This window comes from Mastomys coucha, unplaced genomic scaffold (genome assembly GCF_008632895.1).
Source record: "Mastomys coucha isolate ucsf_1 unplaced genomic scaffold, UCSF_Mcou_1 pScaffold20, whole genome shotgun sequence".
Lineage (NCBI taxonomy): Eukaryota > Metazoa > Chordata > Mammalia > Rodentia > Muridae > Mastomys > Mastomys coucha.
Window position 1 is genome coordinate 35,829,962 of NW_022196903.1, and position 24,438 is coordinate 35,854,399.

The following is a 24,438-nucleotide window of genomic DNA, read 5'->3' on the forward strand; positions in this document are numbered from 1 at the left end:
GCCCAAAATAATTTTCTTCTTTGTAACCAGAAACCTCTTTTTCCAGAATTTATATTAGCTCATCATATCTTTCAATTGTGCTGAGTTCTTGTCCACTATTTTCCATGATTCATGAGGGTTTCATGGTAATAACCTTGGCCAATAGGAACTAATTCCTATTTCCATGAATTATTATTGAACCAACAGTAAAATATGGATCCTTAATTACTTAGTTTATATTTCATTTTCAGCAGGAATTTTTGAAATCAAAATAGATTTTTTTCAACTCCATTTTTTCAGGTCCCTTACATTCATATGTAAAACCATATATCATGTGTATAAATCCCATACCAAATTCAGAATGAGGTTTGATGCTAATCACAATTTTGAAATGGATGAACAAATGTTCTAGAGACCAAAACAATGAGACCTGAACTCAGATTAAGCTATTACATTGGACAATGTTCTGTGGTAGGTTGATTAAGCCCTGTGTTGTAAAGTTAGAGAAGACAAAACTTAGAACATCCAGTCTTTGTCAAATATGCTCAGAGTATCCTGAGTATAAGAGTATTTCTAAAGTACTCTACTTGTGCAAAGTGTTTTTTTGATATGATAGATAACTGTGAATATTTACATTATTAATGTCATGCTTTGACAGATTTATATGTTGTGCAGTGATCTGTTAAGTATACTTAGGATATCTGGTGTTACAGTCCTCTAAAATTTTGTGAGGCAGGAATCCAAAATCTTCAAATGTCATTTTTAATTGTATGGTGCAATACCATGTAATGGCACACATTTGTCTTTACATGAAATGATTTCTTCCGGCCTAGATTTATGATCCCAACCATAATCGATATGAAGTCCCTGTCCCTCTGAACATCCCCAGTGCTCCATCCAGCACCCCTCAAGGCCGTCTCTATGATGTTGTCATCAAGGAGAATCCATTTGGGATTCAAATTCGCCGGAAGAGTACAGGCACTGTAATGTAAGTGGTTCCTGGTCTGAGTCTGTGTTACTGCTCTTCTAAGTATTCCTCACCAGCTCCATTCTCCTTGAAGCCATCCTGGCTCTAAGTATCATATTGCCTGTGTTCAGATCCATGTTGTATCAGTTACTTTCTATGGCTGTGATAAAAAACAAAACTAAATACAACAACAACAAACAGAAAAAATTCAAACAAACAAAAAAATATGGCCAAGAGAACATACAAAAGAGTTTGAGTTTATGGCTTCTGAGTGTCTGACTCTGATGGTGAAGAGGAAGCAGACAGAGATGTCAGCATAAAAGTTGAGAGTTTACATCTTGAACTGCAAAGAGGAAAAGAGTGCCCCACTGAGAACCAAGTATTCAAATACATGGAACTATGGGGGATATCTCATTCCAACCTCCACATCTGAGGAAGTGTGTTCTGTTTATAGAGGGAATCTTTAATACTGTAAGAGCAATTAGTAAGGCAGTTGCATGTATGAGTGTATTCATTATATAAGCCATCAGCTGGAGAATATTTATCAATTCTACCTGAGAGATTTCATTCCTATAACTAAGAGGATGAAGATGAGAGACAAGCCTGGGTAGAGATGGGCTTTAGAACAGGGTCAGCCTTGGAGTCTCCACAGGAGGCTCTCATGAGATGTAAGCAGCAAGAGAGCAATAGAGTGGGGTTGTACCCAGTGCTCATATCCTAGGCCTGGCTACATATAGAAAGAGGACCATCAGGGATCAAGAGCTTGGAGTGGATGTGGAGTATGCAGTAGGAATGTGATGAAATGATTTTACTTTCTACTGTGCATAACAGTAAAGGGAAGTATGGACACAGTGGATGAGAACAATCAATGGTGACTTAGAGATGATTGTGCCTACTGCCTATTTTGTTGGGTTGAGACTCTATATTTTCACTCTGGTGGGTGAAAATATAAGGGTATTTGGTCCTTACAAAGGCAGTGCCTAGAAACTACTAGGAAGCTGATTTTCCTTTGCAAAAAATGTTACTTTTCCTTTTGCAGCTGGGACTCTCAGCTCCTTGGCTTCACTTTCAATGACATGTTCATTCGCATCTCCACCCGCCTGCCCTCCACATACATCTATGGCTTTGGGGAAACTGAGCATACAACCTTCAAAATAGACATGAACTGGAATACATGGGGCATGTTTTCCAGGGATGAGCCTCCAGGGGTAAGTGTTTGTGGTCCTTGTTCTGTCCTCTCCATCCAGTCTGTGTCTTGTACTTCTTTACAGATGTCTATTTATTGTTCCCTTTTACTTTTAGGCAAACGGTCATATTTTTCTCCCTCTGTTTTTAACAGAAGCTGACTCAACTTAGAAATCTAATTTCTATGGAGTTTTTTCTCATGCATAAGTCTCCTAACATCTTTTTTTTTTGTTTCCATTATGACTCTCAGAACAAGAAGAATTCCTATGGTGTCCACCCTTACTACATGGGTCTGGAGGAGGATGGCAATGCCCATGGAGTCCTCTTGTTGAACAGCAATGCCATGGGTAGGATGACACCTCTGTCCTCTTATCGTGTGCCAATCATTTCTCAGTTTCTTTAGAATGTATCCAAAGTGGATATTGGGTGGAGTGTAATAATCTGACTTAGCTGTCTAAAAACCAAATTAATCTTTGTGGTTTCAGTTTTCCTTCTTATTGACCCTTTATATATATTTAATTTGTATGTGATTTACTGAACTTTTAATTTGCAATGCTGTTATAGTAAATATTTCATATTAATCAGAGGTTTCTACCCCAGCTTAGATCCTTTAGGTCCCAGATAAAAGATTTAAAACTTTATGTTTATAACTCTCTATATTTATTATATTTAATATATATTTATATTAATATATTTATATGTATCATATATGTAAATGTATTTTATATTTACAATTCTTTAATAAACACTAAAGCTGAGCAAACATCAACCCTCTATGGTTATTTTGTCTACTTTCCTGTCAATAACTCCGAGATATGACTTCCCAGATATAACCCTGGGCCATTTTTACTCCAAATGGCCAGTCCTCATGGCCAGTTCTCATGATCTCTTATCCTATGGCATCCTCTTTTCACCTTCTCTCTCTCCTTTTGTGGTCTCTGCCTCAGACCCCAAGCCTGGCAATCAAAACAATGCCTACCCCTCTTCTGCCCAGGTATATTCTGTAGGTATTTTTATTCAACCAATAGTTTTAAACTAAGTATCAAGGTTACATAGCATATGTATGTATCTCCTCATCCTTAGAGGAAACCAGGCCTTGGGGGCCAGGATTTAGCATTGTAATACATAGCAAAAGACCAAACCTCAATGCAATGCAGCTAGTGAAAGCTTTCATTTAACTTCTTTAATACTATATTGGACTACTTCCGAATATCTGTAGTCCATGTGTCATGATAGAAGAGAGAGAAAGGGGTGATTTCAGGGTCATTGCTCTCAACATACAGGATTTCAGCATGATGTCATTTTCTTGTGTTTTCAGATGTGACCTTCCAGCCCATGCCTGCCTTGACATACCGAACCATAGGGGGCATTCTGGACTTCTATGTGTTCTTAGGCCCAACTCCAGAGATTGTCACTCAGCAATACACAGAGGTAGGAAGAAATTTATTTATGAAATATGTTTGTGTGTGTGTTGTGTGTGTGTGTGTGTGTGTATACATACACTAATAATGTGTTCCAACTCTGCTATACAGGATTGCCATATAATGTGACTATCATATGGTACCTGAATTTATTGTTCTTTCTCAGAGGAAGATATGATATGGAATAATGGGAAACAGATATATTCCTATAAATATTAAAGTTATGCTTTCTCCAATTATTGCAGAGTAGCAGAATATTTGTGGTAACACGTTATGGGGATAGTATGGAGCTATGGTAGTGTGTTGGAGCCATGGTGTGGTAGAGCTATGGTAGTGGTGATGTTGATGGTGTGATGAGGGATGGTGGTACTGAAGGAAGTGCTAATATTATTAGTGAAAGGGATTGTGAGGATGGTGACTATTATTGTGGTAATGGGTGGTATGTAAATAGGACAATCGCTAATGAAAATGGTTGTCGCAGAGTGGATATTGGGTGGAGTGTAATAATCGGGTGCATGTTAGTGATGGGAGTGCTAGATGTGATTATACTTTTGGTAGTAATGGTGTTGGTGATGATGATTATGTCTGTGATAGCAATAGGAGTTATTACAGCAAAGACTCCATCATGACAACGTCATGATCGTTATAATGTGATGATAAAGATGATGATTGTATTGGCAGTGGTGGTGTGAGTCATGGCCATGGGGAATAATATCATTGTTAGTTACAACATCAACAAACATGAATGAAATATCTACTGCATCTATTTTTAATGCACATGAAGCATGTCATGTATACTATTACTTAGTCAAGTTCGATCCTATTATTATATCTTATTTACAGGTAAGGGAACAAGCATAGAAACATCACATATCTGTCAGGGTTCACACAGTCAGTAAAACTTAGAGGCTACATTCTAAGTCAGCTATTTTCCTCTGTGTTATATTTTAAATGTCTAAATTATATGTAAATTGTATATATGAAATAAATATGAATAAAATCAGGTTTTTCAGAATTCCTTAAAAGTATCCTCTGAGAAGTTTTCTGTAGAGTGTCCAGGGACGTCTGAAAAGTCCCCTACCCCAATACTTTCTGTATTTGAATTTGCTGTCTAAATTTAGGTAAAATATTCTGACTTTATATCCAACTTTCATCCAGCTTCTTCTCAAAAGTTCTAACATTCTGTCTGTTTTCTAGTTGATTGGTCGGCCTGTGATGGTACCTTACTGGTCCCTGGGATTCCAGCTGTGTCGCTATGGATATGAGAATGATGCTGAGATTGCCAACTTGTATGATGAGATGGTGGCTAAGAAGATCCCCTATGTATGTATTTGTTATACTGTCATGGTGTGCTGTCTCTGCAACCTCAAAGCTAACCAAATTTGTGTGGAGTCTGTTCATACTATAGTGTATCCATGCTCCTGAGGATCTTAGCATTGATGTCTTAGACTAAGACTGAAAAACTACTGTTAGCTCAAGGACTTTGGTCATAAGGTTCTTTTCATAACAATAAAAGATTTCTTCAATAGTACTTATTCTTAACTAAGAAGAATGAACCCAAGTAAAAAAATGAACCCAAATTAGTCAGACCATTGTAAAGAGTTGTTACGGCTTTAACATTCCCAGACCCCAAAGCACAGCTCTAATAAATGCAGTCTTTGGCTTCACTTCCAAGGAAATTCATGTGGAGTCATCCTCCCTCATTTGAGTGCAAGAGGCTTCCAATAGGCCTGAAAGGGGATCCTTTTTTTCATATTTAATCTATTTTGTCTATATATTGTTCTGTTCTTCATTTATTGTCATTAAAGCAAAGTAGGTAGGTAGTTAAATATATCATCTTAATGAGAAAATTGTGTCTGATTGCCCTCAGTATTGCTTTTCTACAGTTCTTGTATGGTTTTGCTTTGTGTTGCATTGACTTACAGCAGACTTAGTGCTCATGTCTTATGAGCACATAGCTACAGTTCCCATGATCAAGAGCCACTGATTCCAGGGGCAGCCTGCTGGGGGAAGTCACCATAACCATGCTCTACAACATCAGCTTTCAAAGCGCATGTTTTAATAGTGCTTTTATTTATATTTACAACAGTCCTTCCAGACAGGATTTATCATTCATCTTACTCTGTTTTCATGTTAGATAAATGTTAGTTTGGGTATTGGGTGAAGTCACATGAGAAAAAGAAAATGAAAACTATCCCAGAAACCAAACCCATAATATCACATCACTAGATTGGGACAGGGATATTCTCTTCTAGAGCCTGGACTGGCTCTACCATCAGCTGCTCTTCTTTGTGTCATCCCAGGATGTGCAGTACTCAGACATTGACTACATGGAGAGGCAGCTGGATTTCAAGCTGAGCCCCAAGTTCTCTGGGTTTCCAGCCCTGATCAATCGCATGAAGGCCAACGGGATGCGGGTCATCCTCATTCTGGTTAGTCCTTGTGTGAATGTGTGGGCTGTGAGTGGGACAATGGATGGACTTATGTGGGGATCACTTTAGGCTCTCTGACTTTTCCGGTTCTAGGAAAGAGATAGAAGTGTAATTAATATAAGTGTATTTCTTGGATCCATGGAAACTACAGTGCAAGTTGAAACTGGGGTATAACAACCCTTCAACCCTCACCACCACTCTGTCTTCCATTATAATTTCCCACCTGCACTGTGCTCTGATTTCAGGACCCAGCCATTTCTGGCAATGAGACAGAGCCCTACCCTGCCTTCACCCAGGGTGTGGAGAATGACGTCTTCATCAGATATCCCAATAAAGGAAGCATTGTCTGGGGAAAGGTATGAACTGGGTATTCATTGAGCAATTCTTATCCTGGGCCAGGAACTTGTTAACATGTTTGGAAATGTGGCTTTCACCTAGTCCATTTGGTCATTGGGGTTTTGGTTTTTATTTTACAGCCAATATTTACTGACAATAATTAAGAGCTTCATGGAATCTACTTCTCTATATAAGAATCTTACATGAAAACTGAAGTTGTAGGACTGTGGCTTATAGGAAACTCTGTGTATGAAAAGTTGTCTGAGGCATTTCTATTGATCTTTTCTGTTTCTGCTTACAGGTCTGGCCTGATTACCCTAATATCACTGTGGACCCGTCTTTAGACTGGGATAGTCAAGTGGAGGTAAAAGGCCCTTTGTAGTTTTTGCATATAGTCAGAATTATCTTGAATGGGAAGCCAGAGTTCTAGAAGTTCTCATTAGTGCTACTGAGCATGGTGATGACACTCTTGTGACATGTGTCCTTCCTGTCTTTCATATGCTGATGACCTCACACATTTTCTTCCTATTTATGTTTCATCTCCAATTGTGATGTCAATAATGTTGTTTTTAAGGTCTAAGACTCAGAGAATGTAAGTCATTTATTTGTCCATTGTTATTAAAGACATAGTGGTAACTTCAAGTCCACAATTGTCAGAATTCAGAGGTCCACAGCCTTTCAATTGGGCAATATCTCTAAGAGTTTTTTTTTTCTTTCTGAATTGTGTTTCTTATTGTTAAGATTGCTTTTTTTCTGTGGATGTCTCTTTTAAATAGTTTCCAACCTTTGTCTCTATCAATTATACATTTTTTCTATGTACATTTTCCCCCTACAGATAGTCTTCTCCACCTTCATACTTATAAATCCTGCCTCTGACTCCCTCTCTTCTATGGGTCTCAGTGTTGTTTTCAACCTCTTTAGTCTAGCACTGAATTATACATTTGCGTTCTTCTGGGAGCAAGTTCTTTTTTGTAAATGATCCAGATACACTAGGCTCTGAACCTGTTTCCCCCTGGGCTTTACTAGCATGTACTAGTTGCCTAAATGAATATGTGGTTCCTCCTGCTCCTGTTTGTATTCTGGCCCTTTTCTGGCCAAGATGCTTGCCCAACAGACTGGTGTGTATCTTGCTTGGTTTCTTCTCAATTGTTTGATTGTCTGATAATATCTGAGCAGGGTCCTTAGGGTGGGGTAGGAAACCCCTAGAGAACATGTACCTGACCTAACCTTTAGTCTTCTTCCATATTATTCTTTCCAGACAGGCATGTACTTGTGTGTGTGTGTTTCTCTTTTCCAACTTGCCTAGAGAATCGGGGAAGTCCAAGAAAAGCTCTGTTTATCTAGGACACCTAATCAGAGGTGACTAAGTGAAGAAGCTTGTGTCTCAATCAGTAATATAACTTACAATGTCTAAAAATTATATTAGGGTTAAGAATTAACCAGTTAAACATTGTTATGGGGACAAAGCACAGTAGTTGTAATTGCAGATTAGTCATACACAAAAGCCCAGAGCCACAATCTCTTTGGGAAACTATTCAAGTACAGATTTTAGCCAATGCTCAGGGTTTTCAGTGATGTAGGAGAAAACTGCAGTCACCAGCAATGGGGATGATAGGAATTAGGACCAATATCCATGCTTTCCACAGAGAAATTGGTTTTCAAAGCCAAGTTCAGTCCTGGAGAGGAAGTCATATATTCCATAGAGCTAATATGGCTGTGGGCCAAGAATTCAGACTTGAGATAGCTCCAGTAGGTAGAATTTTTATTAGTGCAAGCCAGTAATGTCTAGTTACTGGCTTTTGATCTCTGACCACCTTGATCCCTTGGAAATCAATAGTACTTGCTGTAGATAAAAAGTGAAATCTTCACACTTGGGACTGGATTTAATGGATATTAGACTGAACATCTTTATTTTCTGTTATAGTATATTCAGTAGAGGATAACAGAAACTGATTAGGGTATATTTCAACTATTGGTATAATTTATTTAAGCTCAATTTATGTTTGATTTATATTATTAACAAGAATCTGTATGAGTTTTGATCTGTTTTCCTGTTATCTTTCTTTCTTTTCTTTCTTCATTTCTATCTATCTACCATCTATCATTTACTGTATGATAAAACTTGAGAAAACTTTCCAGCCTCCTATGCTTTTCATCACTTCTCACAGAGGATCACTTGAATCTGACAATTCAGTCAAGCTCATGGGTACACAGTCCAGAGACATTCAATTACATTGGTTCTATGGGATTTAATTGTTGACATTAGTAGAGGTATCATTTCATCAATCATAGGATTGGCTATTAACTTATAACATCTATACTCCCTCAGCCTTTAAAGCAATGTGGACCCTAATCTTTAGGTCTCTGATAATCTGAGAATAATGTTGATAGCATAACTGGTGAATACTATGCAACATTGAATATGTAATGACCAGGAATCCTGAAGCTCTGATCTAGGTTTTTTTCTCAAAGAATTCTCATGCCTTAAATCAGGCTTGGTAAGAAGTACTTCAGTAAACATCACATAAAATATTTAGCCTATCCTAAGTGACTCTTGAGCATTTGAATAATCATAAGCAACATGTATCTTACAAGATCAGTTTTATGAGTTTGTTGAGGAAGAGATTACTGATGTCAGTCTGTCATTGCTGAGACATGTATGAAACAAACATACCAGCTAAGAAAGTTGTGAACAGAAGGCTTGTGACATCGAGGCTCAAACATTTAATGTTTAAGTGTAGATTTGGATCCAGAAAATACCTTTTGGTATTTTTGTAGTGCACTGTGGTAAACAATCCTAGGGCTAGTCATATAGGTGGACTCATGACATCAGAAAATGAAGACCCATTAAAGGGAGGACAAATACAATATGGCAAGTGTTGATAATAGAATAAATAAGGCAGAACCAGCTCTTTGGACAATGGTGGGTTATTTTTAGTGTACAGGTAAGGAACATCAAAGCTGTACATATATTAATAAAATACTGCCAGCCCAATTTCCCACTTGTATCCCATAAGGGATTCAGTTTAGGCTCAGATATAGATTATAACTCCTATTTATTCATATTAATTTTCTCTTCCCCCTCCAAACTATAAGTATCTCACCAACTGAGCTTGGTCTCTTGTCACGTAAAGATCTCTCTGTCTTGCATCCATTTCTCACAAAAAGATATACCAGAAAGCAATTCATCAAGATCCCCAGTGTAATGGACTCTTGCCTCTTTGAAGACCTCTGAATCCTGATGCCTTTTTGTTTACTTCAGAGCATTCCTCTTTTGTGTTGTGTCTAGACATTGGACCCTGTGTACTTGTAGCCCCCAGACTAAGTTTTCTTCTTATTGTTTCCACTCTGTTACTTTTGGCTCTCTGATTCTTAACAATTTGGCTCTCATAACATGATGAATAACATAGGGGAGGTCATTTATTAAAATATACCAAAGGCCATAACATCCTAAAATGAGTAACAGTGGAATGGTATATAAGATTTTATTGATACTTGTTGTTTCTGACTGGGATGAATTCATTGAAAAAAATCAATGAAAACTTATAATCATTTTAAAATTACTTCTCAGGTTCTAAGATAATTCTGGTAGACAGTACAAAGATCAATCTAAAAATACTAACCAAAGCTCTAGCTCTCTAAAGCTTTGAATGCAATTAAGGAGTAATACCCTGGATCCAATTCTCATATGAACCTTGGTTTTATTATTTGAGAGCAGATTAAGAGAAAGAGTGTGTGAAGCTTACTTCTCAAATCTTTTTACACTGATTAGCATAAAATGATAGTTTCTATCTGCTCTTTGAAATCATAAGTAACAGAGATATATAGGAGTCTGTCTGATATGAATTGTTAACCCTTTGCTCCAAGTGAAAAGTCTTTCTTTTTACCAATTTGGCATTCAGTACCAGAAATATGTCTTGCCTCTTTCTTATACATTCTCACTGGCTTCTTCTTTCTCTCTGGAGAGTCATTAGGAAATGGGGGTCAACTTGAGGATTAGGAATCTATAACATGAAATAGTGAGTTCAGAGTATTGATATGAAGAAGTAAAGCAGTCTGCAGATCATTATGAATATTAGGAAGGAAGTTATGTAGTTTACGCTCATTTATCTTCCCATGTAATATTTCTAAAATATGCTGAGAATATATTATTCTAGCTACCACTGTTTACCACCACATAGTACAAAAGTTTATTTGAGCTACATTCTTAGGAAGTATTTGCTGTCCAATGTGTTCATTTCTGATAGGTAAATTTTGTTACTTTTGTAGCAATACCGAGCTTATGTGGCCTTCCCAGACTTTTTCCGTAATTCAACTGCCACGTGGTGGAAAAAGGAGATTAAAGAACTCCACAGCAACACACAGGATCCTGCAAAGAGCTTAAAGTTTGATGGCCTGTGGATTGTAAGTGTGCATGTGTATACATGGATAGGTGTGAGTGTATATATGAGTGATTGTGAGAATTTTTTGTACAGTCCAGAGGATGGTAATCATTCAAAAAGACTGTGGGTGTACTACTCTGTACTTCGTCTGACAGAGGCTGGGGCAGTTTTGATCCTCTTTAGTCCTTAGGACCTCTGAAATACCTACTGCAAAGCTTTGGTGATGGTTACTGAAAAGTTTTCAGAAGCTTGCTGACCTGGAGGGTTAGTTTTACTTTCTAGCAAGCCCCACCCCCCCAATCCCACAGAAGATGATGGTTCTCCCTGGGAAGCATCTATCGGGATCACTAGAGGTTGGATGCTTTATTCATTACCTCCGTGTCTCTGAGTAGATGTAAGTATCTTTATATGTAAACCAATCTCTGACATTTGTAGGATATGAATGAACCTTCCAGCTTTGTGAACGGGGCAGTTCCTTCCGGCTGCAGTGATGCTACCCTGAACCGCCCTCCCTATATGCCACGTAAGGACCCTGAGTTTTCTCTACCAGCTGAACAATGGCTGGAAAGATCTACTCTGTTGGAGCCTAGCAGCTAGAAATTCCTGTCCTCACCACTAAGGACAGGTCCTCACTGATGATGTAGTATACTGGAATCACAAACAAAAGTGTGTGTGTGTGTGTGTGTGTGTGTGTGTGTGTGTGTGTGTGTGTGTGTATGTGTGTGTGTGTATGCTTGTGTGTGCTCAAAAACTTAGACCTCTGGACAAATTACAAGAGTCTGTACAGAAGATATCCAACAGTGGTAATATCTGTAAGGGATTCTAACAGATAAATTTGCTAGTTCTTCATATTTATGATTATTTAGAAGAGGCTTCCCATTCTCAGGAAGTCAAGGAAATTTAGAGTTGTAGTACTTATATATTAGTTTTATAAGTTATTCTATGAGTTGTGTAACCTTCCATAGGTTATGTGATACTTCTGAATCTCAATTTTCTGTGCTAAGATTCAGAAAACTCTATATCAGGGATACAATTCTTACAAGAATTATAGGAAACAATTTGTACATTAAAAATCCAGTTGAGAGTTGTTCCAGAGTTTGTGGTAACTTGCATGCTTTCCTATACGACCAATTTCTCCAGCGGACTTGGTGTTGAAAACACCCACAGGAATGTTGCAGTTCAGTGCTGACCACTGATCTCATGCTCTTAGGGAGAAGGATACACCCAGGGGTTGTCATGTTAGTCTTATGATACAGATTTTAGAATACAGAAAAGAGGCCAGCAATGAGAAGATTCAGAACTGCCTTTCATTCTTAAATCCTCCCTCAGATTTGGAAGCCAGGGACAGGGGCCTGAGCAGTAAGACCCTGTGCATGGAGGGCGAGCACATCCTTCCAGATGGTACCCAGGTGCGGCACTATGATGTACACAACCTGTATGGGTGGTCCCAGACCAGACCCACCTACGAGTAAGTGACACACTTTTCTGCAGTTGGCATTATCAGTGGGGATGCCCCATCACTGGTGTAACTCCCTTGTATTTTCTTCTATTTTCTATTTGAGAGAGTAAGAAGAATTTAGTGGTTAATTGTCTAGAACAATGGTTCTCAACCTTCCTAATGCTGTGACCCTTTAATACAGTTCCCCGTGTTGTAGTGACTCCCCAACCATAACATTATTTTCATTGATACCATAACATTATTTTCATTGATACTTCATAATTATATTTTTACTACTGTTAGGAGTTGCAATATAAATATCTCATATTTCTGATGGTCTTGGGTGACCCCTGTAAAATGGTCCTTCAAACCCCAAAGGGGTTGTGACTCACAAGTTGAGATCTACTGATATAGAAAGTCTTATTTCTTAACTAAAGAGGGCTTCTGCATGGAGACAGATCTTTCGTTACGACTGAGAAATCAGGTTTAAATATGGCAGTGTCTCATCACTGAGAAATTAATTGTCCTTTTGAGGATCATATGCATAGGTACAGAAAAAATTATGCATTGTACCTGGTGATGTGATAACAATAGTTATGAGACAAAAGGAAAACAGAGTACTATAATCTATTTTCTTTTAAGAGTGAATCATATCTACTGAGACTTTTAGCTATTCTTCTTATATGATCTTAGGGTAGCTTACTGAATTAGCACAGTCCTACTTGGTGACCTCAATGAATCATACAACTTATATGATTTAAGTCTAGTAAGGGAATTTATCCTTTAGCTCACCACTTATAGAAAACCAAGCACTGAATGGATAAATAGATAGATCTTGTGATTGGTTAATATTTGGGGCAGTGGGTTTACCACAGGATGAAGTTGTTAGCTGACTACTGGGAAAAAGCATTAGAACTATTGTCTCATCAGCCATCAGGACCCTAAGCCCTAGGGCTCCAGAGAACGTGATCTGGGTCCTTCCTGTCCTACCTTCAACTTACCTCCCTATTTTCCCAACCAGAGCTGTGCAGGAGGTGACAGGAGAGAGAGGGATTGTCATCACCCGCTCCACATTCCCCTCTTCTGGACGCTGGGGAGGACACTGGCTGGGAGACAACACAGCTGCCTGGGACCAGCTGGGGAAATCCATCATTGGTATGTGGGCTGTGCCCAAGGGTTTTTGCAGGCAGTGATGGGAGTAGGATCCTTGGTGAAGGGGGAGGACAAGGCAGAGAATGTCCTGTCCTGATCCTGCTGCATCTCTCATTGCAGGCATGATGGATTTCAGCCTCTTTGGTATATCCTATGTAAGTGTGTTTTGCATGTTCCTCTTCCCCATGAAGGTGGCAGTACCTTTTAGAAGACACCAAGAGCTGACTTTGTTCCATGTTGTTTCAGACTGGGTCAGACATCTGTGGGTTCTTTAACGATGCTGAGTTTGAGATGTGTGTTCGCTGGATGCAGCTGGGTGCCTTTTACCCCTTCTCCAGGAACCATAACACCATCGGGACCAGGGTATGATGTCAGCTTCTTATCTGCCACTGAAATGCCACCTTGGTTTCTGAGAGCATTCCTGTTGTCTGTGTTCCTTGGGGAAATCTTCAAAGACATTAAGCTTTCATTCCTATGATGCATATTCTTCAGTATTATTTGATGATTCTTTATATTTAGAAAGAATTTTCTTTATGTCTCATAAGAATATTTTATGGAGTCATTTTCATGAAAAAGCTGTGGCTGTTTTTCAACTACTAAGAATATTCTTGAGTCTAGTTGTGTAGAAATATTTGGGATAAGCTTTCAGTGACCCTAAGTCCCTTGAGAGATAACAGCTGGATTCTGAACACTCTTTTCCTGTAGAGACAAGACCCTGTATCCTGGAATAAAACCTTCGAGGATATTTCCAGAGGTGTGCTGGAGACCAGATACCTCCTGTTGCCATATCTCTACACCTTGATGTACAAGGCTCACATGGAGGGCAGCACAGTTGTACGGCCTCTTCTCCATGAGTAAGTTTCAAGCAGGAATTCTGTTGACCAACTGGATGACTCATTCAACCAGCTGGGTGGGCATCAATGCAACAATTCTTTTAACAACTGAAACAACAAATGAAACAATATTCAACAATTGAAACCATCAGCCCCTTTTCTTCTTGGCTCTCTAAGCAGAGAGAATACTTTATTCCCTCTTATAACTGAATTTTATACATACCACAGATCTTGGATAGGACTTTTTTTTAACAAAATAAGTTTTTAAATGATAAGAAATAAAATACCATAATTTCCTCTTTATTGGGACATGCAGAAAACATCTTATCTTTTATAATTTATGTTTACAAATGCAACAATATCACTAAAGTGTGTGTTTTATGGATGAGTTTGGGGGATGAGGCCTATCCTTATATTTAATGCTGTGCTGACGAGGGATAGAGCTATTTTATAGAGATAATATGGCCAAATTCCTTCTGAGGTTTGGTAGAAGTGACTTATAGGGACTGTGGTCTATATGACTTGATTAAAATATAATAGAGATGCTGATGGGCTCAGCGGCATTTCTGGCTTGAGTTCAGACTTGAGGATTTCTTCAGGATCTTAGGCTGAGGATTTATTGGGATCTGATTGTGACACTTTGATTTCCATTTTTAGGTTTGTGTCAGACCGGGAGACCTGGAATATAGACAAACAGTTCCTGTTGGGCCCAGCCTTCCTAGTCAGCCCCGTGCTGGAGCCTGTGAGTATGGAGGCCTCTGAGAGTAGAAGGACCATAGCTGTCAGGCTGGGTAATCATAGAGAGGAGAAGGCCTGTATGTTGGGGATTCACCTTTTCCATTTTTTTCTTTCTTATAACTGAGCCAAGAAATATTAAATGTCTTACTGGCAATTGAGGTGAAACTAGGATACCCATTATGTCCTGGAGCAGAGCATGCTATCCTCTCATAGTAGAAAGGTTTACCACTGATTCTAATAGCTTGGACTCAGAGACATATCCTCATATGAGTGCTCTTCACATGTGTCTCCTCTTTTCTTTATGTTGCCTCTCTACTATGGGCAAGGTGGAGACAGAAAGTTCTGTCTTTTCAGTTATGGAAAAAACTGTAACAACTCCTTTTTCCTCCACTCATCCTGGTTCCACCAATTTTTCTTAGAACTGTGAAGAGTCAGCCCTAAATTCTGGCAACTTTCTTAGCAAAATTAACCACTTAAGTGACCTTCCTCAAGTTATCTCTGAAGTTACCCTAACAATTCTGCTCCACAGGACAGTGAAGAAGATAAATAACTTTGTGTTGTATTTGAGGATATAAGCTTTCCCTTGTGTAGTATAGGGGGCTTGGAGTTAGGTGGTGACTGTAGAAAAAGAATTTAAGCAAGCAGTCAATCTTCTCACCATTAAAATAAAATTTGTTGGGTGAACTGGTATATAGCAGTGTGTGCATCTCATAGCTCTTTCTTATGCAAGGGAACTTGAAAGCAGCTAAAATCTTTTTTATTTTAAACATCCTTTGAGAATGGTTGGGTTTCTAGTTAAAGACTGGTTGTTTAATATTACTCAAATCTTATATACCTAGAATTTTTTCTTTTGCTCCTTAGCCAAATGTGAGTGTTTTTCTCTCTAGATAGGAACTAGGGTGTTTTTTTTTTATTATTATTATAAGGAAATGGTCATTCAAGTTGTACAATCCAAGAGACATTTGTGAGGGGTATTAATAAAAAGAAAAAACTTTCCATGTAAAGAGAGTAGGATGAAGTGGCCTTCCTGTTATTGCTGATTTCAAGAGAGTGAGACTCAAGGCTAACTTCTTTCTATGTGTATTGTTTTCTCTCTCCTAGACCACAGTTCTACTACTGACACCTTGCTTGTGTTTAATTACAGAATGCCAGGACGGTTGCAGCATATTTTCCCAGAGCCCGCTGGTATGACTACTACACGGTAAGGTTTCTAAATGTTTATACAACCTGACAACCATACAGTACATTTTTTTTTGTATCTGACAGATCTCACACCAAGTACTTGCCATGTGCAGTTGTTTTGCACAAACCATTTACTTCTTGTGGTGGATATTTTCTCATCTTCTAAAGTGGGGTTAGAGCAAGACCAGAGAGCTGACATGACATAGAAATCCTCTCAGTCAGTGCCTGCCTCATTTTATCTTCCTGTGTGACATTACTAAGCACAATGGGATTAGTCACTTCTTGAAAATGTATCATAAACTAATTTTTGCTTCTAGTATAGAGGCTTTTGCTTCTGTATATTTATAAACATATGCTTCTATAATATAGATTAGTGGTTCTCACCCTTCCTAATGTTGCACTCATTAATACAGTTCATCATGTCTTGGTGACCCACAACCATAAAATTATTTTCATTGCTACTTCACAACTGTAATTTTGCTAGTGTTATGAATTATAATGTAAACATCCGTGTTTTCTGATGGTCTCAGTTGCCCCCTATGAAAAGGTCATTTGACTCCCAAAGGGTTCATGACCCACAGGAAAAGAACTATTGGTATAGATACTCTTGAAAAGGTCTTCTAAATCATTATGTAGTAAATAAGCCCTCAAGTACATGTCCAAACAATACATGTTCACTTATAAAGGAAGCCACAGGGGCTCTCTGTTGCAGATATCTGGGCCATAATGATAATATGAGAGAAGCTGACAGGGAAGGGTATCCAGAAGATTCTTCAGAGGTGACATACATAAGACAGAGCTTAATTCTTAGGGGAGAATTAAAAGATAGGAGCATCCTTGTCCTCTAACTAGCCCATCTCTCCTGAGCAGGAAGAGCAGAAGCAGAGCCTGCCCTAGCCTCTCTCATTCAAGGACATTGCAATGGATCTGGGTCAAAATTTAGCAAGGAGCTTCTCTGTCCTAGGAGAACTAAATTGTTTTCTTTCTTCTTGGTTGTTAGCTAGCTTCTCTTACAGGTGGACATACACTAAGAGTCAACTTTCAGTCTGGCATGAGGGCCTTGGAGGAAGAATGTAGCTATTTCCCTTAAGTGGCCTTCACATGGTCTTGAATTTGCATGTTGATTTTAACAGTACTGTATTTTAACAGTCTTTCTGAATGTTTCAGGACTTCTACTAGGGCTAAACAGGAAGACACCTGAGATAGATAGCTTAAGGGAGGCTCTCACTGGAAAGGAGGCCCTGCTTTTGCTTAGACCTGAACTTGAGAGTGGAGATGCCTTAAAGTCTATACCCTAGGCATTTTAGTAGACTATTGGAGTCATAGCTTTGCTGAAATGAAAAACTCTCTGCTAAGTTCTAGGATTTATAATGTTAGGTACGTTTCCATTTGGAGTTAACGCCATAATGATGTGTTAATATTTGATCTTCAAATATTTTTATGGAAATACAATGTAGAGTCTGGAGATCTAGTACCACTATCCCCTAGTGGGCAGAAACAGTGCTGCTTAACATTTAAAAAGGCCATGAAAAAACTGCTGAGTACCATACCCCAAGCCTATAGTTCCAGCTTCTTGGTAGGCTGTGGCAAGGGAATTGCTTGAGTCCACCAATTCTGGGCTGTGGTATGCTATACTTATTGAATGTCCCAGGAAATTTGGTATGGTATGCTGACTTTCTTGGAACAGAGGATACCAGGTTGCCTAGAACAGATGCACCATTCCAAGTCAGGAAAAAGCACAGTATAGCCTCATAACAGATAATTATTTGATCCAAACTATTAATGGTATCAACACCAAGAATCCTTGCCATAGTTGAGAAATATAGGACATGAGATTTCTGACTCAAGTCACAGTACAACTCTCACATGTGAAGCAGGATTCATTTCACATGAGGCAAGATAAGAGTTAGCAAATGAGAATGATAAAGATGCCACATGAGGCAAGGTAAAGATGTCAGACGAGACAGATATATTCAAAGATAAAGACATAGAAACAAATCTTTTGGATGCTTTCTATGGAGCAATTGGATGCAGAATGTATAGATGGTATGTGCTGAATGGTGGGGACCAGAAGACAAGTTCAGGAGGTGGTTGGGATTTCTGCTGAATGCGCTGCTTGGGATGGGTGCATCTCTCATCATCTCCCTTTTGCCTACAGGGTGTAGCTATCAATGCAAAGGGAGAATGGAAGACCTTGCAAGCTCCTCTTGAGTACATTAATCTTCATATTCGTGGGGGCTACATTCTGCCCTGGCAGGAACCTGCCATGAACACGCAGTCAAGGTGAGTGGGGGATGGGGTGAAACTAGGGTTCTGCTTTGCGTAGTAGTAAGCTTACCCTTGTGTGGAGAAGACTCCTCATCCCTTGAGTAAAACTCTGAAGTCTGAAAATATTTACACTTAATTTTCTCTTTTGTATGATTATATTTGGGCTTTTTTAAAACTCTGAACTCTAAACAACTTTTATGAACTTGTTATAGATCAGTGTGTGTGAAACTGCAGATTAGAAGTGACATTTGCCATAATATAAGTTAAAATGAGGGTAGTAATAATTTATAGTTCTGGAACCTTCAACCAATTACTGGGAAGTGATACCTGAGGCTGATTTACCTTAAAAAATACTTAAGAGAACTTGTTGTGAGTTTATAAGAAAGCCATCAGTTACTAGTCTCAAGTAAATTCTTGCTGGAATCCGTAGACTGTGCCAGTAGTAAGAACTATGTTTCATGATTTTCTATTTTTCTGTTGCCAATGAGAAAATGAGTGGAGACTCACCATCATCTCCATTCTATGGATGATGAGGACATGGAGGTATAATTAAGCTATGTGAAGGAAAAGGTTGGAAATTGCTCACTGAAATCCATGTGGACCTGATATCACACCTCAAGAATTGATCCATTTGTCCTCCACGTGGTTTAGATAATGGATCATGAAAGAGGTTTACAGTCTCAGGAAAGGAGCCTGAAGGAAGCCAGCTATGTGCTTTTAGTTTGAGAGCCTAACTGGAAAGGAACCCTGGATGCTTTGGTGATGTCATTCATTTAGGACATGCAATGGTCCAGCTATTTCTACATGCATATAGAGCTGCTGCTCAGCGTCTTCTCATATGAGAACCCACTCTCCACTCCAGGAAGAACTTCATTTTGCTCCTTTGTTCCTGTGAAACCTGTTGGCTTGTAACTGTGACTGTGTTTTAAGCTAATCTTCTCCCCATTCTCACCACAGCCGTCAGAAGTTGATGGGCCTCAGGGCTACGTTGAATGATGAGGGACTTGCTGAAGGCTGGCTCTTCTGGGATGATGGGAAAAGAATCAGTAAGTAGGGGATAGCTGGAATTCCTGACCATATCATGGGTGAGATTCTTGATTATCTTAAATTCCTGCCTTTCTGCTGAGAAAAACTTTCATGAGATTTATGCCGTTCTACAACTACATGATTGAGACAATGCTAAATGTACTGTTTATGGGAGGGACTTTCCATCATGAGTTTATGGGAGTTAGTAACTTCTTTGGAGGACAACTCAAGTACTCTTTACGACACAGTAGAATTTTTAGTCACAAGGAGCTTCTGCTGCTCAATACAGCTGTAGGCACAGGTGTCTAATGAACACTCAAAATGTCACCAGAAGAGCATCCAAGAAACTGAAGTTTATTTAATTTATATTCCTTTAAATTTATACAGCTAAGTTTTTATTGTGCCTTCTGCTATGGACAGCACAGTTTTAGAAGCCAGTAGTTCCCATAGGAGTAAGGAGTAAATGAGGAAGAACTCAGCACTGGGGGAGGCAGAGGAAGCCCTGAGAGGAGCTGATTCCTAGCAAGTTGACTTTTTCATTACCTCTACCACATTACCAAACACCATGTTTTCCCAGAAATTTTCTTTTATGTTTTCTCAAGATCACATTCAAAACCACCCATTATCACTCAAAACAAAACAAGGCAGGAGTCCCAGTGTGGACTTCTTTACATGTATGGATGTGTGTTTCTAGCAAAAAGAATCTGGAAATTCTGAGATGGCTAGGGAGATTTGGGGCTATTTGTAGATTGTAAGAAAAATGACTTAAAGTGGGATTGGGTGGTTTTTATATGAGCTAGCTCTCAGTCATGTGCATCTGTATCCTCATTTCAAAAGTCCATGTCCATTTGGGGCTGGGTTTAGAACCTGACTAACTTCCATAGAGAAAGCATCCATTGCATAAGCAAACTTATTGTAATGAAGAAAGAAAAACAAAAAACCAAAACAACAAAAGTAACCCCAACTGCCAGCTAAGAAAGTCGGCAATTTGAAGCCTATAACACAGACCCAGCTCACATCTGACCCTTTGTCTGTTTGCAGATATCGATCAGTACTACTTGGCCAGGTTTTCTGTCAGCCAGGTGAGTGTGATTGAAACCAAAAAGGAAGTGTAGGCTTCTGCTGTCTTGGCAGAATAGTGGATCTCATAAGGGTGCTACGTATGTACTTCCTAGATTTCTTTATTGCTCATCTTTTTCCTTCCTTCAAACCTCACAGGGAAGTATCTTATGCTCCCTAGAAATGTTTGAACCTACTCTAGTAGCTGTTTTCAATGCACCATTGTACAGCTGGGTAATCTTTCTATGTAATCTAGCTCTCTTTCCTGTGCTGTCTCTAAATGCTCTTCATACGCTGTGACCTTTCCATGTGTAGAATATATATTTCCTGATATTTGAAACTTGTAACTTAGAGGTAAAGGCTATCCTTAAACTAGAACATTACCCTAGAGACTGGGCTGATGCTTGCAAAGTGGACAGGGCAGAGCAGCAGGGTACATGGAACCAACGTCATGGCTTTCACATTCTGAGAACATAAGATATTGACTCAGGCTGTCTCATAAATGACTTACGTTTATGCCCAAAACAAAATTGAACTTATTTTGATATTTTTTTCTTTTCTGTTTTATTTTCAATTTGGCAGAATACATTGCAGACACATGTAATGCATAACAATTACATCACTGGCACAGCACCCTTGTATTTAGGCTACATTGACATCTGGGGATTGAGCACTTCTTCCATTACCAGTGTGAAGATCTCTTGGAACAATGTTAATGAAGAAGTCATCTCTCACTACGACCCCACAACCCAGGTTTGTAACCATTGGAAAGCCCAGTGGTATTTCCCAAGCCTTGGATGCTTTGTGCAATGCTCCTCCAGCCACTGTGTTCAGTGTCATCTGTGGGCAGTAGGGAGATAAAGCAAAAACAAGTTTGTCATTTGGAATTGAAAATCTCATTGGTGACTTTCCACATCTATCATCTTGCCTGAAAACCTTAGTGACACTTGTTCCTCATTCTGTCTCAGAAACCAAATTCTCCAATAGCTAAAACTACAATATTTTGTCAAATTTCAGGCATTATCAACTACTCTGAAAAGAGCTGGATCACTCCTGAAAGTGTAATATAGAAGGAACAAAAAAAGAAAGAAAAGAAAAGAGTAAGAAAGGAAAAGAGAAAAGGAAAGAAAAGAAAATGATAAAACAATGAAACAATTTTTTCTTACTTTTTTTCAATTTAAATTTATGGAAACTCTTGGAAATTTCCAGAGGCTTAGAGTTTTATCTCAATATTTTAATATTTTAAATGATATTATGGAGGAAAATGTTAGGTAGAGATACATAATTACTCTGTATCAAAGAAAACTTGAACATAAAGAGGTATTACAATAGCTTAACCTCATGAGTTGGAGATTAATATCATTTTTTATTGGCTCTTTCAGAATCTTATACTATATACCCTTTCTCCCAACTTTTCACAAATGAATCCACCCTGCCCTACCCACCCAACTTTTGTGTCTTATCTATGCATCAATGTATATATTATGCATTTATGTATAATTGATGTATGTATATATGTTTCTCTATGTATCTATCATCTATGATCCATCTATTTGTTATCTATCTATCTATCTCATTGTGTATTTCATAGTTTTTGAACATGTAGCCTTCTATTGGAACATGGTAAACTTACCATTTTATTAATGATCATGTTCACCCCTCTTCCCTATCTCCTCCTAGAACCTCCTCTACCTCCCTAACCACCCAACATCATGTTTTCTTTCTCATTCTGTTTTTTTAACCCATTGAGTTAAGTTTGTGTGGGTCAACTAGTACTGGGCATTGAGCTTGACTGGAATGGTGTCACAGCTATATGTGATATAATACTTATTTTAAAAGATTTCCAATTCTACATAAAGTAAAATAAACAGATCCTAAGAGTTAAATAATTCTTACACTTTTGTCTGACATTTTCTCTCAGATCACTAAACACATATTAGACATTAGTATTTTTAACCCAATGTTTTCTTGATCTTATTATAAACTCCTTCCTGAGGCATTCTTTGAATGGTTTGTAGCTTATACATTCACAGCACTAGTGTTAACAATGATGTTTCCCACTATGTAGACAACAGGAATCATTCTATGGTATGTGTACAGCTTGCAGTAATTCAAAAATTGTTTATTACAGACATTTTATCATCCTATGAATGCTAAAATTAGAAACTCAGGATTCATATATTTCAGTCCCAAGACCTGTTATTTTGTGCTGTGGTAAATGGAAACAGTTCTTCTCATGGTGTTCTCTCTCTCTCTCTCTCTCTCTCTCTCTCTCTCTCTCTCTCTCTCTCTCTGTGTGTGTGTGTGTGTGTGTGTGTGTGTGTGTGTGTGTTCTAAATGTGAACAATTTATGATTTCTTGGCCTGAGGAAAAAGATTTCTTCAATTTTATAATTTTAAAGTGTTTCTTTTTCTAACAAGATCTCTTAAAGAACTTTCCCTTATTCTGTTGTGAACTTATTTATGGACAAGTTAAAACTTTCTCACATGATGAGGCTTCTGTAAAGTGTTTGCCATAAGAAAGCAGAAATATTAGACTTCCCAGGCAGTGAGCGAGTGCTCTTAGGAGACTGCAGAAGAGAGGAAAACAGGGCACATTTTTTAGCTTGCCTGTGTTCTTGTTCTCAGTGGTTGTGCATGGAATCATTCCTATCACAGAATAATCATTCCACTCTAAGAATTAGGAATCCTCTTCAGCTGAAAACAAAATAGTTGGCACCAAGGCCATGTGGCTCAATGACTTGTACCCTGTTTGTTTGTGTACAGAAAATTTAGATAACAAATGTTCAATACATTTCTTTTTTGTTTGTTCCAACAGATATTAAGTGTCAATGTGGCAGACAAAAAAATCAGCCTGCATGCTTTCAAGTCACTGACATGGAACTCTTCATAATTTTTAAAGCAAGATACTATGAACAGATTTATATTGCTTATACTTCATAGTGATATAATAATTGTATATCATCAATTGTTTCATTACCAGTATGGCTAGGATATTTTATGGTTTTATTTTGTTATTTTTTTGTGTGTCTATATGACTCCCAAAGTTACTATCTCTACTGTATCTATATAATTAGTGTGGTATATATGGTTCATCACATGACATTCATTGAAAGCATGAAGATGAAAGTGATTCATGTTGAAGTGTGTGTGTGTGTGTGTGTGTGTGTGTGTGTGTGTGTGTGTGTGTGTAGGGGATTCAAATGTTTTCCTAAAGATACAGCAGAAATATTGTCATGGCAGCTCCTATTTAAAGTTAAGCAACTCTTAAGAAGTATGCAGGAGGAACTTCTGCAAGGTGGTCTGGGGGAGGAGACCAATATACTGAGAGTATAATGGAGGATGAAGGAAAAGAACAGAGAAGGAAGGAATCATGAAAGATGTGAAGCAAAGGTAGGCAACAGCAAGAGTAACAGTCATCCTCTGGAGGGAGCCTTGTGTGGGGCGGGGGGAAGGGGAGAAGGAGTCACCTCACTGGAAGGAGAATAGTGGGTTGGAGAAATTATTAACATTCGGGAAGGCTGTGGGGAGATTTAAGTAGAGAGAGCTAAAGGAAGGCATTGATGTATAAAATAAGTTGTTTTATAGAGGTGTGATTTAAAGTGTATAAATCTTATTTGTTGACCATATCATGTACATAACAACAGTTTACATAAACGTCTATGATTTACATGCCACAGAAAAATAAAGCAATGAATTTGAAAGACATTCTCAGTGTTGTCATGTTTGTTCTTGGGGACTTCACTTTGGCATTAGGCTTCCTGGTGTTCAGAAGACTTACCTGAGCTTGTCTCTCTTGTTTGCTGTGCCATGAGAGCTCCTGCAGTCTGGTAAAGGAAGAGATTATGGTTTCTAATCAGCCACCTTGCCATACAACTTGGTAATGACTTTCTCACAAGCTAGGAATATTGTCTAAGAATAATAGCACTTACTGTAGTGGGTAATCTATCAACCATGACAAAAACAAAACAGGAGCTACATCTGTATTGATTAAATCATTACTTAAAATTTATATAAAGAAATATATAGCTGGGCTGTCAA

At 38.4% G+C, this 24,438-nt stretch overlaps 1 protein-coding gene across 1 annotated transcript in view; it reads left to right on the top strand.

Annotated features, from left to right (window-relative positions):
• The window catches only part of Mgam (maltase-glucoamylase), a 113,112-nt gene extending 89,007 nt beyond the window's left edge, over positions 1-24,105 (top strand). Inside the window, exons 44-65 of the mRNA XM_031381069.1 lie at positions 813-967; positions 1,986-2,154; positions 2,382-2,478; positions 3,450-3,562; positions 4,750-4,875; positions 5,856-5,984; positions 6,230-6,340; positions 6,622-6,684; positions 10,590-10,724; positions 11,138-11,225; positions 12,032-12,170; positions 13,162-13,295; positions 13,413-13,447; positions 13,539-13,655; positions 13,998-14,146; positions 14,783-14,867; positions 16,008-16,064; positions 18,204-18,328; positions 19,271-19,359; positions 20,381-20,421; positions 20,981-21,151; positions 23,216-24,105. Of these exons, the coding sequence (XP_031236929.1) occupies positions 813-967; positions 1,986-2,154; positions 2,382-2,478; positions 3,450-3,562; positions 4,750-4,875; positions 5,856-5,984; positions 6,230-6,340; positions 6,622-6,684; positions 10,590-10,724; positions 11,138-11,225; positions 12,032-12,170; positions 13,162-13,295; positions 13,413-13,447; positions 13,539-13,655; positions 13,998-14,146; positions 14,783-14,867; positions 16,008-16,064; positions 18,204-18,328; positions 19,271-19,359; positions 20,381-20,421; positions 20,981-21,151; positions 23,216-23,290 (2,403 nt within the window). The 3' untranslated portion in view covers positions 23,291-24,105. The remainder of the gene's footprint in view (positions 1-812; positions 968-1,985; positions 2,155-2,381; positions 2,479-3,449; positions 3,563-4,749; positions 4,876-5,855; positions 5,985-6,229; positions 6,341-6,621; positions 6,685-10,589; positions 10,725-11,137; positions 11,226-12,031; positions 12,171-13,161; positions 13,296-13,412; positions 13,448-13,538; positions 13,656-13,997; positions 14,147-14,782; positions 14,868-16,007; positions 16,065-18,203; positions 18,329-19,270; positions 19,360-20,380; positions 20,422-20,980; positions 21,152-23,215) is intronic.
• Positions 24,106-24,438: the final 333 nt, after the last annotated feature.